Source organism: Epargyreus clarus, unplaced genomic scaffold (genome assembly GCF_041222505.1).
Source record: "Epargyreus clarus isolate Ecla_fem2 unplaced genomic scaffold, WU_Ecla_fem_2.2 ptg000035l, whole genome shotgun sequence".
NCBI classification, from domain to species: Eukaryota; Metazoa; Arthropoda; class Insecta; order Lepidoptera; family Hesperiidae; genus Epargyreus; species Epargyreus clarus.
Window position 1 is genome coordinate 3,729,715 of NW_027332240.1, and position 19,971 is coordinate 3,749,685.

General features: G+C 36.3%; 2 protein-coding genes across 2 annotated transcripts; one reads left to right on the forward strand and one right to left on the reverse strand.

Moving 5' to 3' along the window:
- Nucleotides 1–2,081: 2,081 nt before the first annotated feature.
- Art4 (arginine methyltransferase 4) lies at nucleotides 2,082–8,045 on the reverse strand. Its single transcript, XM_073092153.1, has one exon. The coding sequence runs from the start codon at nucleotides 7,886–7,888 to the stop codon at nucleotides 6,290–6,292; it is 1,599 nt and encodes a 532-aa protein (XP_072948254.1). The 5' UTR covers nucleotides 7,889–8,045; the 3' UTR covers nucleotides 2,082–6,289.
- Nucleotides 8,046–8,632: 587 nt separating this feature from the next.
- On the forward strand, nucleotides 8,633–19,756 carry LOC140756402 (ATP-dependent RNA helicase DDX24). Its single transcript, XM_073091881.1, has 14 exons — nucleotides 8,633–8,881; nucleotides 9,181–9,622; nucleotides 10,381–10,950; nucleotides 11,415–11,567; nucleotides 12,297–12,450; nucleotides 13,288–13,465; nucleotides 13,776–13,905; nucleotides 14,206–14,338; nucleotides 15,253–15,342; nucleotides 15,708–15,819; nucleotides 16,403–16,520; nucleotides 16,938–17,115; nucleotides 17,890–18,052; nucleotides 19,644–19,756. The coding sequence occupies exons 1-14, from the start codon at nucleotides 8,735–8,737 to the stop codon at nucleotides 19,740–19,742; spliced, it is 2,667 nt and encodes an 888-aa protein (XP_072947982.1). The 5' UTR covers nucleotides 8,633–8,734; the 3' UTR covers nucleotides 19,743–19,756.
- Nucleotides 19,757–19,971: the final 215 nt, after the last annotated feature.

Sequence of the window (19,971 nt, forward strand, 5' to 3'; positions counted from 1 at the left end):
CCATACATGGTCACTAATTGTGTAAACTGATTTACGCCTAAACGAATATAGGTAATTTTTCCTTTTTTAACCGTCAAATTGAAGATTGATGATTCAAATTAAAAGAAAGAATTTCGCCATTCCTCATTTAATTTCCAAGACCATTGTTCATAATTCCAATGCCATTTATGTATACTAATTATTCTAACACTGAGCATGTGTTCTCCCAATATGAAACTAAGTAGTGATATTAAGAATATTGTGTAGTCATTTAGGTATGTTTTGTAGTATGTTCCTTGGGTAAGTTAAAGGGGGCGTTTATATACCACTTTCGTTCTATTTTCACTCTTTCATGAAGACAAAACTTAGGGTTAAATGGGGGTGATATCAAGCTGGGGTAAACTCCTACGATTAGAATGGTAGACAATATTGGTCAAATTTTTAAATATGTGACGTCATTGAAATTATATGTACAATATTTTCAACAAGGTGGCGAAATAAGCGTATGTGTATTAGTCACATTTGTAGTCTTTTTTTAATCTTAATATTTGGCCAATATCCAAGCATCCTATTTAAAATTACAGAAATAAATTTGACACGCTAATATTTAATCCGTAACCGTTGCAACGCCACGACATGGTACTCGTCACCCGTCCCGCCCCCTGTCGTCACGTGGTGTATAAACGCCCCCAATTTCACTCACACAAACTCATTTCATTTCACAAAAACTTGTTTAATTTTCACCCACATTTCCATAATATTATACCCATAAGTCATATAAATAAGAGTATTTTCAATTACAATTTTGTCTAAGTTACCATTGAATTGTAGTCCTTTAGGGTAAACATATTCGGCGTTAAACGGCAGAACATGGAGACCAAAAGTAACTTTACATCTATTTATTTTTGATTTCCAAAAAATGGCTTGATAACAAAAATATTTATCGTGATTTTACTGATTTAACAGTGTAATAATATTACCTTATGGTTTGGCAGTGATTTTCATTTATATCTGAATCTGAATGATCTCTCCCTAGAATTAACTTCATGTCATTCCTTAAGGACGCATTTTATCTAGATATCTAGAATTGTAAGAGCTTACTGATCGACTTAAAAATAAGGGTTTAATTAGGTACAATAATTATTATTATTTTCAAAATATTTTGAAGATTTTTGCTGAATAATATCTTAATGCGTGCTGCCGAAAATATTTATTTTATTGTTCTAGGCAGGTAGACTGATCAAGGCTGCAATAATAAGTCAAAATACTAGACACAAATATTTCTTTAATGGAGTTCTTTTTCAACGAATAACGCCGAACATGTCAAATATAACCAAATGTGTATGAAGTGGGTATACACAAAGTAACCAAATTGACTGACTTTATAAATGAGCTTAGCACAAAACCGTTTATTTTGTGGCATTTTTAACTGCAAATGTATTGTAAATTGCCAATCATAGTTATCTTTACCGGGCAAAGTAGCAATATCAATATAGCCCGGCGATATTGCAGTATGTCAATATTGCCGAGTTTATAGTAACATTTTCCGCAAGATGAATCTTTATCTCGCAAAGTATTATACTTGCTGCAATCTCAATAAAGCTCGGCGATATTGCAGTTTTTGATGTAACACCAATGCATTTCTATCTAGTAGCAGTGTTGCACAATAAAGCATTACAAGAGGAGAGTATCGCTGGCAATATTGCGGAGGATTTCAGGAATATTTCCAGCAAGGTGCAAATTTGACAGACCGTTACTAGCCCTAATGCAGTTATAGTTTGATGTAACCATAATGCGTTGCTGTCTAGTGGCTGTGTTACAAAATAACACAGGAAATATTACATCCAAAGAGTTTCGCTGGCAATATTGCGGAGTTTTTTGCAATATTGCCAGCAAGTTGCAATTTTCATTGCCCGTTTTGAGCCTTTTTATGCAAGATTAATATTGTAGCTATCTTTACCGATTGGCTCGGTAAAGTACTAATTCGTATGAAAAATTATTACCAATTAGAGGTCCATTTGGTAACTTTGTCTATGCCTTACCAAACCTTAACAAAGATTTGATATATTCTAGTCATGCTTTCTTGTAATAAAAATTCACTATCAATTTGGGTACAATATTTAATTGTACACGGCTGAGTACAATCGTCATCGTTATACTAATTATGAATAACATGATTATGAGAAATGATTATTTGCGCATCTTATTCTAATGAATTTAGTGCCACATTTAAACCTTTACAAATAATTTCGTGAAAAAAAACTGAACTTCATTTATAATGGCAAGTGATTTTGGCTTCCATTTTATTGTGATTAATGTAGGGTTGCCACAAATGAGTTATAAAAATAATTCACTAGAAAAAAATTGATCACATGCAACTTTGCAATAGAAAAAAATATAATATATTTCTAAATTGTTTTATTTATTACAATGTTTGTAATACCGATGAAAGGAATGAAAAAAAAAAACATAATTCTCAGTAGTGGCAACACTAAACACAGTCATGCGATAAAACAACTTCCGTTTATTTATTATATGATTTCAATCCGTCTGCCAAATCATGAGGTAGTAGAGTTACGAGCAAAATCTATTTGAAATTTGTGCAGACACAGGACTAAGCACCAAATCGGTTATAATACAAATTGCAGGCAATTTCTTTCAGAAATCCGACTAAACAATCATTTTTACACTAACAACTAATAGGATATGATGGCTTAGGTGCTTGTAAAGGAAAATAAAGAAATGTTATTATTGTGAATGAAAAGAAAAAAACAGTTGACTAAATATTGTACTACATAAAATTCTTCGTTTTTGACTTGATAGATGGCGTCGTTGTAGAGGTCAATTATTTTTTTGCAATACATTTCTGCCCTGGTTTGGTATAAGTAACACTCCCCTAGTTTTGGTGCGTGGTAGTGTGAAAAGACCCGTGCCCAGCAGTGGGACACAAAATGGCGACAGATAACTAAACTTGCTAATGAGTGGGAGAAATAGTGCCACACAATCAAAATCCGAAAAATACTTAACGCAAAATATCAATAGGTTCGTTCAACTCTATTAATTCAACGTAAAAAACAAATTACAAAAAGGGTCCACTCATCATCATCGTAGCTGATCTCATTTTACAAGCTTTTACAGGTAGACATTTAGAGACTCCCCAGGACCAGAGGCCAGGGCGAATCGCCTCTGCCCCCCCGCCAGGGCTTATAGGTAAGTGGGAAACTGATTTCCCACTTAAATCTTACGTTATCATCAACCCATTACTGTCCCACTGCTGGGCACGGGTCTCGTCTCAGAATAAGGATTAGGCCATAGTCCACCGCGATGGCTAAGTATTGGTAGACTTCACATACCTTTGAAAACTTTATTTATTGTACAAGAAAGTACCTACTTAAAGAAATGTACCTAACCGAAAAATGTGTTACACATTTGCAACATGAACTCGATCCATTTATTAAATAGAACGAATATTTTCAATGTAGGCGAGACATTTTCAGCGGGCGTTTGGCAGTTTCCCAAGTTCAAGGTAAGGTACCTACTTGCATAGCATGTTTGATGTTATTACAAATATTTGAACGATGAGCGACTGTCGTGGCCTGAATTTTGAGAAAGCCTAGAGTTCGAAGCATGGATTAATATTTATTTTTATGTAAGATTTTTATCGCAAGGGAAATAAGAGATTTGTATATTTTTTATAAAGCCCTAACGTGTATGAAGTGAATATGCGTGCTTGCAACATGAAGTTGTGTACTAAAAATTCTGATAGAGCAATGTCCAATAATGGAACACCAATAATAATTAATTGATTATAAATACAATTACAACTGAAATAAAATGAATTTTAGTCTGTCCTCAAATCAAATGCACTAAGCGTAGTGGTTGAAACTCAGCCTCTAAATCGAGGAATCCGAAGTTCGAGTATCACAATGATTTTACAAAATGATATGTGTATTAGATATTAATTATCACTGTCTTAACGATAAAGGAAAATCATCGTGGGAAAATCTACACGCCTCAGATTTCTATAAAAAAGTTCTCAAAGGTGTGATGTCTCTAATTTGAACTTGGCTGCTGCTATGAACTATCCACTTCTTCATTCTAAGAGACCTGTGCCCAGCAGTGGGACCATAATGGATTGCCGAAAAAAAAATACCTTTTTCATTCACAACAATAATACTTCTGTTTACAAAAATGATGGAATCAAATACTGATAAATAAAGTGAAGGAAATGGCCTCATTTCACTCAAGCGTAACTAATGGACCTAAACTATCCTATATTTACAAAAGCAATCTGTATGAGTATCCACTGAACTTACTCAAAAGTAATTAAAATTGAAAATCCCTCAGAAGTAATGTAAATTCCTATGTATATTTTATGTAATGAAAATCAGCTTCCATATATATGTACCTGCAAAACACAAAATAAGCTTATGTTTCGCGCAATATTGTTTTTCTCAAAAGAAGTACGTTTATCTACTTTTCCAAAGGAACAAGAAATTGAATTTGAGAAAAAGAGTCTCACGAAGTTTACATATAAATGGAAAATTATTTTTCAGTATCACATTTTCCTTTTTATTGTGATTTTTATCCGACGGCGGAGAGTAATGTTTTCCGAGCGTAGTTATGTACGTCTCATTCTTTAGCACGCCCTACAGCACAAGCGGCTTGACGGATTTTGAATATGAAGTGTATGTGGATTCATCTAAATTGTGAGTGACATCTGCTCCCTTACTTCCCTTTTCAGTGAATTACTTTTTAAGCGGTCGAGTTTATTGTTTTTATAATTATTACTACTTTCCCTACTGACATGACATTATGAGACAAAACCGTAGCAATGTGTAGTTATAATAAGGTACTTTTATACAATATATAATACTTAGGAATTTTCAACTGTAATCACTCAAGTAAGTACAGGATGTGTACATAAGAACAAATGTGCAAGTCATGTGATTGCATACACGCATTTAATACAATCTGAAATTACAGACCGGCAGACAGATGTTACAAACATTTAAATTACAGGTTCAAAACATGTATCAAACCGAATGACGACAAATCATTAATGATAATGAGTATTGATCATGTTAAGCATCATCATTTCAGCACTTATTGCTTATACTAGGTGTACTTGAACCTCTAATAACTTAACCTACAGGGACATTACTTGATTGTCGCCTCAGTACCTGATAAACCTTACTTTAGGTGTATAAAGAATATTCAAATAACTAGAATTAATTGTTCAATTCAGTGACCTTCAAAATTAGTAAATATTGTATATGCAATGTCATGTAATCTAGGGTCATTTTCAAGTTTGATAAGTCATGTAATAAAATGGGCATATTAAAATAGGAATGAACAAATTATTGATTTATATTGTAACTCTAGTTTGTAGCCAAAATATTTCTTACTTTTTCTCTATTTTTTCCAGGAAGTATCATTTTGTAACATGGAACCCTAGTTTACAAGCACAGGTCTGAATTTTATTACTGGTCTCCCAAAAAGGGGGAAGTATAACATTTGGCTGGACTAATGTCCAAAAAAAGATGTAATCGAGACTGGTTTATGAAAAAAGAATATTCACAAAAACTTACTGATAGTTACTAATTACTATCTAATGGAAATAATAGGTGTGACTAAGACTAACAAATTATATCAGTATTGCTTTGATAAAAGGCACTGTAAAAATAATTCTCTTGAGAAAAAAGTTGTTTATTAGGTACTGAAGAAAGCAGTGACAACCTAAAGAGCTGCCATAGCCCAGTTATAACGCTTCTTGGCATGTTTTGTCTACAAAAAACACTGGTTTGGAGAGTATATTTACAAAAAAAATATAACTAACTTTTACATTATATCAGGTGGAGTGTCGAATTACACTAATAAGCGTCATCCAAGAACTGAGGCCAAAACATACACCGAAAAGCGTTAAATACACAACTACAGACGGTTTTGTACATTGCAAGTCTATCAAATCAATCCGATTATGTACTAAGAAAGTAAGAGATTCTTAGTCTAACGCTCAGTGCACATATGTCATATATTAAAAAATGTCAATTCAAAACCGCCCATAGAGTCACAATGTTTATTATTGCATATCATACTTATCACCCCTAGTGGGAGATTAGATTTATAAGGCAAGCCGCCCTATATCTAGAATTCGTCAGTTACACGATTTTGCAGTAGTCACTGTGATGTTTCATTTCTTTAATAAATAAGTCCGCTTATACACTATAGAGTTTGAACGGAAGAATGTTCACAACCGGTTATGACGGTTCCTTAAAGCCCTAAGGCGCGCTCGGCGCGACTTCGCGGATTAAATGTCGCCATTTTGACTAATCCCGATCCTCTTGATGAACTCCTCTTGCAGCATCACTGTCTTTATCATGTTTGTGTGAGGCCCATAAGTAATGGTTTGATCGGGCGTCGAACAGTACTGCTGTGTGCCGTCCGTGAGGATCACACCTTGTCCATTGCTCAAGGAACCGGTCGACTCGATCGAGTTCCAGTACGATTCACTAGGGGAAGTGCTATTCACACCCGGTGGGGGCGCAGCTGGTGCGCCCGTGTACCTAAAGTAAGGGTTCTTCAAGTCTAACGTGTTTGATGAAGTGATGTTCGTGCCTTCCAAGCTCATCTCCATAGTGACGTCGTAACTCTGTCTTTTGTTGGCTAATAATAAGACACGCCCACTGAGCGCTTGTCCCTGTTTGGCAAAAATTGGAGTCTCTAGTAGACAACGGACCTGGTACCAATGTGTAAGAGGCTCCGTTGGGGCAGTGGACAGCCATATATGCTGTGTGGTGCCTGCAAATAGTACATCAAACCAGAATGCCAACCCATGACAGGTGCCGGATTGTGTTAGCTCGAACCTGAATGGCACTTCGATACGGTGAAGATCAGTCTCGTTTGCATTTAAAAAGTCTACCACATGTCTCACAGATCTCGCCATGCATATGCGGACGTCGAAGGTGTCTACGATTGGCTGTCTGAAGTACTCCTTCATGGCAGCCGTGCGTAAGGCACTTAAATCAACACCATGAAAACATGTCTGGTACCAAAAGTTGGCTTTGTTGTACTGTTCCATAAAGAGAGCATCGTCTGTGAACGGCGCTATGTGCAAGTCTCCGCGAGTGGGGTACATGTTACCGTTCGGTTTCAGCCACTTCTTAGCGTGTAAGTACGTTTCCAACATACGTTCATTATAAAGCATGTAGCCCATGGGTTCGGATATGATCACGTCGACAGTTTCAGGTAGCTCGATTTCCTCGATTTTCCCCGCGACCACCGTTATACGATCGTGGAGGCCGTTCGCTCGCACCAGCGCTTGAGCGTGATGAGCCATGTTGCTCGCTTCGACCGCGTACACCTTACGCGCGCCCGCTTGAGCCGCGAAGAATGACAAAATACCTGATCCCGCGCCGACGTCTAACACCACTTTGTTCTTGAAATCGTTTATATTCGACAGTATCGCGCGCTGATACGTACTCGTTCTAACGTAGTCCTGCATCATATTTTGCTGCTGGCTCAAGTATCCGTAAAATTGAAAATACTGCATCGCCGACGAGTCTTCCGTCCGAACGGTGAACACCGACGACGAGCGACCCGCTTTGATCTTGCTGACCAGCAAATGGAAGTTCTGACAGTCCACATCGGACGCGAACTTGAAAAATAATGTCTCATTGTCAATCGTGAAGATGTAGGACTGGCCAGCGACTCGCGAACACTCACTCTGGCTGTGGACGGGGAACTCTAGCACCTCCTGCGCCAACACGGGATCCGCACGTATCACTTTAACACTCAACCCCTGAGGGTCGTAATCCACGTTTACATTTGTAGGGAAATTGAAGCGCGGTGTTAAAGCACCGTCATTGTTGACGGCCGAAACCGTCACCCCGCGAAACATGTTCGCCATTTTTTAAACACGACGCGATCTAGCTACTACTGTTTGGGTATTATGCACGCGCGTTCGGGCAAACAAAGAAATGCCGTTGAGAAGTTTTTAGGAGGCCGGTGTAAAATCGATCACTCACAAACTTCCTCCCTCCTTTTATCTATGGTTGTGGCGGCAGCGTGCTATTTAATTTTTTTCTTCGCTCGAAAAGCAATCGCAAATAATTGCATCCAAACATCCTAAAAAAGTAATTTAATTTGTTACCTATTTCACCAAATATTCACAAATATTATCGTTAGCTATGATCTAATTGTATTAAATGATCGATCAATTTTATACAGAAAATTTTATAATTAATGTAGCAGTAGTGAGATGCTCTAAGAGTATAAGATATTATACTTAATGCTTTATTAAATAACTCTTCAAATGTTAACACAAAAGTTGCTTTAATAGAACTAAATTCCCTCACTATTAAAACGCCTTATAGCAAATTACCCAAGTATCCAAAATATCTATAATAATAATTAAGTACCGGTTACACCACGGTTACACCGTTAATGTACTATTACATCACTATTTTAGTAAACGTTTAGGAATAACCTTTATTTACTTTTATAAATGTGTCACTTAAAGATAAATAAATTAGAGCTAAAAAGAAACAATATATAAGTATTTTATATCGGTTATTCTTTAACTATATTATACAGATGATATTTTTCAAAATGTTAAAAAGCGTGTTTGCATTGTTTCAGAACGAAACTAAATCGTACACAAACTGTCACACAAGGCTGATTGTCAAAATCACGTCGTTTCCTTGTAAGAGGTTATAAAAGTTACTGTAGAACGGTGAAAATAAATTATTTTACCATGTCCAAGAAGGTGAAAAGTCTAAAATGGGAGTCAGTACCTCTAGATGGGTTCCCAATGACCATGGAACAACTACAGGGTTTTGTTGGTTTAGAAGAATGTACCGATTATGGTTTGGATAAAGAACCGAAGAAAAATGCACGAAAGGTAGGGTAGCCGGTTATTTTGTTTAATAAAACGTTTTTCTGTATGATAAAATTACTTGTTTAATTTTCTTTTTAATCAGTATCTTATCATATCGCTTCCGTAAAACTGCATAAGAACATAATTGAAAGTTTTTATTTTGAATATATTTATAATATAAGTAGCTTGAAAGTAAATAGTAGTTCTGTTAATATTGTAAAGAAATATTTGTATTGTCAAGAATAATGTAAGAAACAGGCGACAAATCTTCTACCAGTGCTATGTGCTACTACCAATACTAATTAAGGTTTTAATTATTTCAGAAAAAGCAGAATAAAAAGCGCAAAGGCTCTGATGATACACAGCCTGTAGAATTAGAGATTCCACCTAAAAAACAAAGACTGAGCAATGGCTTCATAGTAGAATCCTGCAACATTGTCACACCATCACTAACAAATGCATTAGAAGAGGAGAATAATGAAACACAAAAGGAAAACAAGAAGAAAATTAAAAAGCCTAAAAATAAAAAAGAAAAGAATTCAAAAATAGAACCAGAAGTAACCATAGACAAAAAGGTTTCAAATAAGGAATTAAGAAAAAAACTAGGTGAAGATATATCGGAACAAGTTTCAAATTTGACGTCTGAAGATATGCTAAGTTGGGCAGAGTTTAAGTTGCCGGAGGAAATATTGAAAGCATTAGGGGAGTTAGGTTTCAAGCAACCAACTAAAATTCAGCAGTTATCGTTGCCAGCAGCTATCCATGGTAATGTACCTGTTAGATCAACTTATGACATCATAAAAAGTATTGCATATAACAATTAAAACTCTTTTATATTAATGATGTATTAACAAAATTAATTGCTAACTTAAGAGACTGACTCTATTTACCACAGAGTTAAAAATAAAATAACTAAGTAGAAACCTAATTTTATATGGGGTTAATTTCATTTACCAAGTAACCAATTGCAATCAGGTGGACTATGTACTTTTTTTTTATATAATATAGGAGTAGCAGACAACCTGATGGTAAGTGGCTACTGCCGCCCATGGACATCTGTAATCAACCCCAGATAGGATTAGATATTCCTACCTGAGGTCTGCCACAGATGCGCTGCTACTCCTGAAGACTACGCTGGAACGCCTCGGAAAAGTATGTCTCCCTTACAACACCCGTCAAACCAGAACATGGCAGCGCTTAACACTGCTGCGGTGGTGCCGCCAGAGAAGAACCACAAAGGGTTCTACCACCTTAAAAACTTGTTTGCAAACTTTTATAGAATGACGAGAAGTAAGCCTTATATCCTTATTTCTCTTGCTGGTCGCAATAATCACATGGGATATATATCATATCATATTCACATGGGCTGAGCATTTTTCTTCAAAGAAATATATTTTGTTTCCTATCTCCACCATATTCTTCTGTTCAAATTTACATCCATATTAGGCATATTATCTATAAGTTCAATGTATGATTTAAAAGTATTAATGAATTATTAAGTAAGTATATTTATACTTTTACAGGACGTAGAGATATCCTCGGCGCAGCAGAGACAGGTAGCGGTAAAACACTAGCATTCGGCCTTCCAATACTATCTGGTATCATGAAACTCAAAGAAAAGGCTCTAGCAAAGGGTTTAGATGTTTATGAAATACCCTACAAAAAAACATCGGCTAAGAAAAAAGAAAGAGAAGTTGTCAAAAGTAAACCTAAGAAAGATAATAAAAAGAAAGGTAAAGATAAAAATGTTCAACAAACTAAAGATTCATCAGAAGATGGATACAGTTCTGCTGATGAAGCTGATAAAGATAAAAGTACTGAAGAAGAATTTGTAGAAGAATTTGAAGTTCCTTTAAGAAAGAGAGCAGAGTCAGTCGATGAAGGCAATGATAGCGATGATGATAATTACGTTCATCTATCAGATTTGTTGGATTCTGATGGTTCGGATGATGAGAATGAAAATTCAGATGATGAAGTCAGTGATAAATTGGGTGATGAAACTAGTGATGTTAATGAAACACTTGATAATGGTCAGGATGGTGAAAAAGATGAAGAATTAGATGGTATTGATGAAGTGGATACTGAAAAGAAAGGTAATTTTATTTATATAATTAGTTGTACCCTGCCGGCGTTGCTATGCCACCACTATAAGGAATTTGAAGATGGCACAATCTGTCGATTGGTTGTGCCAACTCAGAAACCTTCGTGGGCTCATATAAAACAACTTTGCTAAAGATCATCACATGATCAAATGCATAGTTTACGATTTTATAAAGGACATACAGACAAACATTAATTCATTTTATATAGAAGATTCAATCACCAAAATACTTTAATAATTAAAATTAAAATTATTTAAAAAAAATGATTTTTTATTTATCGCTGGTAATCTAACAAGGTGCTTTTCATTTTGGAAAATACATACTACCTTGCTGAAAACCATTTAATTTACATTATTCGCTAAGCCTTATACTATATTTTTAACAAATCTAATAATGTTATACTTGAAAAACACCATATATAATCATTATGTTAATAACCCATTCTTTGTAAATAGGTATAGGTTGTGTGAAAGTCATTGATGACTTGCAGCTACCAGGCAATGTGGTGACCAAGACTGGTAAACCACTGTACGCCCTCATCCTGACTCCGACCAGAGAGCTGGCTATTCAGATCAGCAGGCATTTGATAGCTGTTGCTAAGTATACAGGTAAGATTAGTTTACGAAATCTATATATTATGCTTATTATAAGGAAAAATGCATAAAAAGTCGTGGTCGCTAGGAATTCGGTCTCAAATGTGAGGTCCATAGTTGGAATATTAGACCTGTTTTTTTAATTATATGTTTATCATTAAGCAATGGAGTCGCAAGCCAATGAACCTTTAGCTGACATAATAGTGGAGTAAAAAAATAAATACATACATGCAAAAACCTTTACAGTTTTTGCATTTTTATTTAGAGGGCATCTGCTCCCCTTGGCAACAATAAACTGAAAAAAGTCGTTTTTTGGATCTTTTGGGGGAGTCATCTGCTACCTCCCCTTATTAGAAAGTATTATGATTTTTATTTGCTTTAATGGACATGGAAAGAATGGAAGAAATCTATGTTTGAGAGTACACCATAAAATTCTCAATAATATTAAAGTTCACATTTTATTAGAGTATGCATTTATTTCATATGTATTTGGGGTACATGGCCAAGGATTACATATTCCTACCTAAGGTCGGCCAAAGACGCTCTGCTACTTCTGAGGACTACGCTGGGACACTTCGGAAAAGTATGTCTCCCTTATCACAGCCTTTTAATCAGAACACAGCAGCGCTTAACACTGCACACTTAACACAGAAATAGGTGTGGTGGTGCCGCCGAAGTTGAACCACAAAGGGTTCTACCACCTTCAGACTATGCTCATTTGCAAATTCACTTTAATCTCCTTAGGTATAAGGATAGCAACAATAGTGGGCGGCATGGCGGCGGTGAAACAAGAGCGGGTGCTCCGCTGCGGGCCCGAGGTGGTGGTGGCGACTCCAGGACGGCTGTGGGAGCTGATCACCCAGGGTCAACCGCATCTGCAGCAATTGGCCAGCGTCAAGTAAGTAGATGAAACAATTTGTGTATATCATTCATCTGTTCAATTCTTTAATTCATTAAATTTTATTTCATTTATTTATTAAAAACTAGCAGTACTTGCGGCTTCCCTCGTTTATTGTTCAATCATAATAAAATGTCCTATAGCACTCCTGGATAGTGTAGCTTTCTAATTGTGAAAGTATTTTCATGATCAGTTTAGTATTTCCGAAGATTAGCCCTTACAAACAAACAGACAAAGTTACAAACTTTACCTCTTTATAATATTAGTACATATATCACACATGTTTTTCACAGATATTTGAATAATTAACTTTGTAATGGATTGCAGTCTTATTTAGTCAGAGATGCATTTTATATGAAGATTAAATTGAAACTTGCATGTTTCGGATTTCCCAACCTAACCTAACCTAAACACACATAACAATGTTGTTAAGTAAATAAGACTGAAACAAGTGTAATACACCTACAATACACCTGTAGCCAACCTCAGGACAATAATCCTATCTAGCTTTGATTAGTCATAAACAGTCATTTGTTACTATTTTGTTATAAATAAATATTTTCCAATATATGTGGCGTGGTGCGGTTGGAATAAAATGATAATTTAACTCTTTTCACTGACCTTTATTTTTTACTATCACCAAACGTCTGAGTAAACTCCCAGTAATCCCAGTAACCCAATAACACTCCATTTTGAAATTACTTCATTTATCTCTTTCACTCGATAAGTCTTCCATTCTTCCATCTCTCTCTACCCATCTAACTTACTATCTTCCTACTCGCTCTCTTGACACACGTTTTACTAACACCATCCCACATATAAAATATTAAATTCCAGATTCCTGGCGATAGACGAGACTGACCGTATGATTGAGCGAGGTCACTTCGATGAGCTGACTCCTTTATTGGAGAGACTCAATGCTGATGATGCGCATCGGTCCACAAGACAGAACTTCGTCTTCTCAGCCACTCTCACGCTTGTCCACGATCTACCCTCGCATATGAAGGGAAAGAAGGTAATGTTTCATAATAGTTACATACATAGATACTGCCATTTTTAACACGCTTTTATTAGCTTAGGTTGTTTTTATCTATGTATATATGTATGTATGTATGTAACGGAGTCTTTGAACTCGAATTTGATCCACTTTGAACGGCCCGATTAATTTAAAATTTTGAACAATTATCAAGAACCGATGACAATTCACGATTTTAATAATTTTATCTTATTCTCCTTATCAGGATCGTCGGGAATCAGGATTAACGATTTTCGTTGTGCAATTTAATATACTACTGTTTTGTATTAGCCTATTCACGTATTTACAGGTAACAAAAAGGGGTAAGATCCTAAACAGAAAAATAGAGAAGATGACACCACAACAAAAAATTAAAAGACTTGTAGACTTGGTTGGCATGACTGAGCCTAAGGTCGTCGATATCACTACACAAAATTTAGGTAAGAAATTTATAAATCAAGTATGGGTAATGTGAAACTCTTATAATTACATCTTTGTAGATAAAGTGGAATAATATAGAGGTGTCATTTTTTTTCAAAATGAACTCGTTCGATTCCCGGCTAAGGAAAAAATATTAAAAAAAACTAATGATGCAGTTTTAGTTTTTATTCAAATCGGCCTCGTAACTCCTTTCAGCATTTTTCGCTAATCCTTATAGTTTCGGATTTGGCCCTGAAGGCCCGTTTTAAAAATTCACCCTGTATAGTATAATATATTATATTTGGTATTTTCGTCCACAGGTACAGCAGAAACACTAACAGAATGTAGGATAGTATGTTCAATGGATCATAAGGACGCTTACCTGTATTATGTACTGAAGATGCACCCGGGAAGGGCTATTGTATTCTGTAATTCCATAGGCAGTGTTAGAAGGTAATTTTGTAAGATTTTTATATGATTTGCTAAAATGTAAAAGTTACACTTTATTGCACCTATTTCTGAATTATAAGTTTGCGCATTCGGTTTAACTGAATTGGCTTGGTGAACCAATGTGACCGAATGGGTCCAAATATAAATAACAGTGTGGCGACTTCCCACTACTCGTCAATAGATGGCGTTACATTTCTGAATCACGCTATCGAAGTTATCTTAATATCTTGTACATATACTAGCTCCGAATTGAGACTGTTGGAACACGGCCGCTCCTCGGGCATGTTCACGTAGCCCACAGGGAGATCTCCGGCAAAACAGTTTACATTTCGAGTGTCGGTTTATATTTGTCGGCGACCGAAATTGTTTCTAGACGAATACGGCCAAATTACCTAATGTAAACAGTTGACTGCCCTTATTTGACTAGTAACACCGTTTGTTCAACGCTACCGTCACTGAGCCGATACCGATAATTAATGACGACGCCGAAGTAGCGTACATGCATTTACTATAGCCGCTTGTCCATCGCACGTCCGTCACCCGAGCACCGTCATCCGGCCGCCGATATTTCGAGTAGATCCGCGTGACTGCCGTAACACGCGTGACAGCTGGAGCAAAATAAACCGCCGATATCGGTCGCGGTGGACAAACTATCGTCGTCACGTCATATTAAAATCGGCCCGAAATAATCTCGTTCTCGGTATCGGCTCGGTGACGGTGGCGGTGGCGGTGGACAAACGGCCTTACTCAAGGCATTTCCAACGTAGTCTTCACATAACAACACAACCGCGCCAGTTACAGATGCCCTTTGGCGGCAATTACCGCTTACCTACATGGACTGTATACTCACTTAGTAATGTAATTTCATTAAAGTTATTTAATTGAACTTATATCATTTTAGTTAACTTTATTTTCAGATTAGCACAACTTTTAACTATACTCAAGTGTCGCCCTCTGCCGTTGCACGCGAGCATGCCGCAAAGGCAAAGATTGAAAAATCTAGAAAGGTAATTATAAAAACGGAATTATTTTTTAGTAACAAAAAATATATAGTACATTACGCCATGGGTCCTACATTCGAATTTTATGCCTACGTACCCCAAATATAAGGGGATTCACCGATAAGTCAATTTTTAAATTACTTTAACCATAACCAATCTTTAAGCGTTGCTTATAGATAAACAGGTGATCAATACATTTCCAAATATTTAATCAATATAACAAATAATTAATCTATTAATTGAGTAATAACCTATAGTTCAAAATAATTGACAAAATTAAGTGTTGTCGACTTAATCGTCAATGTTTCTTGAATTCACTAAGTAAACAATGGTGAAATGGTGAATTTAATTGCCATAAATATTATTTGCAGGTTCCGGGACGATCCCAACGGTGTTCTAGTGGCAACTGACGTAGCGGCGCGCGGTCTCGACATACCCAATGTGGACCATGTGGTGCATTACCAGGTGCCGAAGACCGCTGAGGTATGCCATTGTTTTTAGGGAACCTTCTCTTGATTTCGAATTGTTTGATTCTACCGGACCTGTTTGATTTTAGGAAGTGACTCTGGTTCTGATTCTACGGGACCTCTTTGATTTTAGGGAATTACTGTTTTTTCGGAACTTCTGTGATTTAAAGAGATTTAATTGATTTTAGGGGATCCTTGTTAGAAGGGACTTTTCTAATTTTAAGCGATATCTTTAATTTTAGGAGACTCCGATATTCGGAGACCTCCCTGATGTTAAAGGATTTTCTTAATTATAGGAGAGCCTTTGATTTAAGTGGACGTCCCAGTTTTGACAATTTCATAGAACAGCGGTAATAATACCCGTTCGATGCGCAGATGATATTGGGTTCGATTCCCGATCGCGCAGATAGCTAAACGCAAAATATCTGTTTTGAACCTGTTTTTTTGTGTACATGTCGCTATTTTGATAATACAGAAAATCTGAACAACATATATTCATTTAATTATATTTTACCTGCCCTTACCACTGGGACTACAAGTTCTTTAATTAAAATGTGTGAATAAATATTATACTTAGTTTTTATATTTTAAACATTTAGAACTACGTACATCGGAGCGGACGGACGGCTCGGGCTAATAAGGAGGGTCTCACAATCCTTATGATGGACTCCTCTGAAGCGTATCTGTATGCTAAAATCTGTAGGACACTTAATAAAAGTAAGTACCTATTGAGATATTTTACTTGTTATAATTAAAATAGATTTTTTAATCGAGAAACATTGGAAAACGTATAATTAAATGTGATTGTTGTATTTGTAAATACAATTTTCTAAACCTATATAAGGCCATCTATTTACTGATTAAATAATAAACGTTTTTTTGATAAGTAATAATCGAATACTTCAGAACTTTATATTGCTATTATTATAAAACTTTTAAAATATACATATTTTGTTTCCTAAAACTGAACCATGAAAGGGTTTTTAAGCGTACTTTGATAGCGTGACATAGGCAATATTTTTGTTTTTAACTTAACTTACTTACCTAACTGTCAATTAATAATTGTTTAGCCGTCAGGTTTTGTTTTTTTTTATAGTATTTTCTGTTCATTTTATTTTTTATTTACGTGACCAGGTACAGAGCTCCCGACCTTCCCAATACCCCACTCTAGCATCACGACGCTCAAGGACCTGGTGTCCACCGCGAGAGCCCTGGATGCCTTGATGCTGAAGAAGAAGCGGACCGCCCAGGCGGTTGGTTGGAGAGAACGCGCGGCCAAGGAAATGGACATCATCATAGATGAGGACGATGTGTATCCTTTGAAAATAAATACGTGTTTTTTATAATATAGTAGGAGTAGACGCATGCAGGCATGCAGCTCACCTGATGGTAAGTGGCTATTGCCGCCCATGAACATCTGTAGGGTAGGATTATATTTCTATTATATAGGAGATATTCCTGCCTGAGGTCGGCCACATATGCACCGCTACCCCTGAGGCCTAAGCTGGAACGCCTCGAAAAAGTATGTCTCTCTTAGGGTGTGAAACAACTTGTAAATTTCTATAATGTAAATTTTGCATTTTCGTCTTGTTTATTCATTCATTCATTCAGTCCGAGCCAAACTTCTAGTTCGCTCTGAATATATAACGAGTCGCATCGCAACAGCAAATTGTAGATATTAGCGGGACGAAGACAGCGAGGGATCCTCCGGCACCCTCCGCTGCTCTCGCCCGCGGGTACATAGCTGCGTTAGTGTGCCCTTACGTTGCTACGGAGTATATGCTTGTAGTAGTGTTTGACTGGATTGACTCTCTGACACCTGCACTCAACAACTTCACAGCGTACTAGAAGTTTGGCGCGGGCTATACAGATATAATCCTGATAGGCTTTTGTATGACTTAATGAGGTTACAAGGTTATGCATTGTTTACTTAACACGGATATTTTGGGCATTACGATTCAATATAAGTCTGTAAATATTAATCATTTACTAGCTGACCCGGCAAACGTTGTGTTGCCATATAATAAGCGTATTTATTTTTGTATTTAAACACTTTTATTATTTTATAACCTTAACTTTACCACAGACCAATGACAGAAGTAGACCCGTCCATAGACAAAGCGTTAAGCGCTAAGAAGAAGCAACTAGATCTACTCTTAACAAGACCTTTATTCCCTAAGGGATTCTCCTTCAAATATCCAACGTTGAATAATGATAGCACCTTTGGTGTTAAGGAAAATGCTTTGCAGGTAAGTTTGGTTGATCTGTAGCGACTTCCCGCTACTCGTCAAGAGATGGCGCTACTGAATTACGCTATCGAAGTTTTCTAAACATCTTTTACATATACAAGCTCCGAGCTGAGACTGGCGGAGCACGGCCACTGTCCGGGCATGATCACCCACCATGGCGGGAGATCTCCCTTTGCCAAAAATCTTTTTTCCCTCCCTTTCCAAATATAATGGACACATAGTATTGGCTTTTGGGTTCCCTATGGAAAGAAAATGACTGAGAATCTCATATTGTTCGTGTGACATATTTTTAAACTTTATAAAATTACACTTTTAATTAAAATAATAAGTGGAAAAGACGAATAAAAGACGTAAAGTCGGCCACAGATGCGTTCTTACCCCTTGTGGACTAAGTTGGAACGTTTTAAACCAGAACACAGCAGCGTTTAATACTGGTGCCGCCGGAGTCGAACCAGAAAAGGTTCTACCTTTATGCAGCAAGCAGCTGATGTAAAGGCAGTGACCACTATCTACGTGTAACCAGTTTCATACAGACCAGTCTACCTGAAGTATATCACAGATCCGTAGCACTACCATGAGTTTACAAAAGTATTACTCGCTAGCGACTGCGTAAAATAAATGTATGAAAAATTGTACAGCGCCTCTGGTGGTTACTCGTAGAACTAAATTCCGTAGTGTGAGCCACTCGTAACGTAAAAAACCTATCGAAATCAAATCGCTAGCGAATGTCATTATGATCTATTGCCATACAAATTCGGTCCCATGAGTCATTAATTTGACAGACGTTGTCAAGAAATACCGTAACGATAGTAGTTATGTTATTCACTAGCAAAATGACAATAGTTTTCTATTTACAATTTCTATAGTGACGTTTCTATGCCAACTCATGGTAGTGCTACCGTTCCCAGTTCTGTACCCTTAGTACGAGTCTTTACGTTTGCTCGAAAACGTTCAACGTTTATGAATTCGTTCGTACAGCGCTCCCGTGGACCGTATCGGAACTAAAATTCGAGTAAAAGTTTAAAAAACGGAACTCTAACGCTATCAAAGTTAAATGAAAAATGTAAAAATAAATGCATTCTATTTATATTTGTAAAATTAAATGTCGTTACAGTTGACTATTCAGCATTTTAAAACTCATAATGCGAAGTTTTAGTTCCGATAAGGTTCGATAATGATGACTGAAATGATCGCCTCGATACGTAAATCAGCTGGCATCCAAAATACGTGGTTAAGAACATAGATTAGTAAAGACTACTCACTCCTAACTAGAAAATGTACCCAGTTTTGAAAATTGAAATACTTGCGTAAAAAAGTTTTGCCACGTCTCCGTGCTAAAATATCCCTAAATTATTTGAAATAATTATTTATTTATTATGTAAATTCATGTAAATTACGCAGTATTAGTTATTTATTCGTAAATTTTCTCTAAAAATGTTTTTATTTGTCAAGAATTTAAAAAAAGAACTTACGATAATAAGCCATTTGTGGCTTCATTCAATTTCAAGGCGGCGAAGTATCTTTACTAATCTATGGTTAAGAACTTAACATAGTTTTTAATAGAAGTGTATAATAACCATTATGTTTTCAGGTAATGAAGAAGGCTATAGAAACCGGGGAACTGAAGAAAGAGAAGAGGAAAGGAAAGAATGAACCGTTGTTGAAGTTAGAGAAAATTTTAAAGAAATAAAGTACTTTTTTATACTTAACTGTGTTTTATTACGAAATTTATGTCAATAAACAATTCATAGTACTAAATATAATAGTGTAAGAAGTTAAATAAAAAATACGATGTAGTCCGACTAATGATTAGTGGTCACTCCCATTGAAATGTCAACCCCATTAGAATTTTATTAGACTGAATCCCCTTATCTGAGGTTGGCTGCTGGTAAACTTCTAACCCTGAGGACAAACTGGGA

Excerpts from the sequence above, each read along its gene's own strand:
- Art4 (XM_073092153.1), bottom strand. The coding sequence starts at position 7,888 with ATGGCGAACATGTTTCGCGGGGTGACGGTTTCGGCCGTCAACAATGAC.
- LOC140756402 (XM_073091881.1), top strand. The coding sequence starts at position 8,735 with ATGTCCAAGAAGGTGAAAAGTCTAAAATGGGAGTCAGTACCTCTAGAT. Across the intron at positions 10,951-11,414 it reads AGTGGATACTGAAAAGAAAG|GTATAGGTTGTGTGAAAGTC; the intron begins GTAATTTTATTT and ends CTTTGTAAATAG. Across the intron at positions 16,521-16,937 it reads CTGTAGGACACTTAATAAAA|GTACAGAGCTCCCGACCTTC; the intron begins GTAAGTACCTAT and ends TTACGTGACCAG.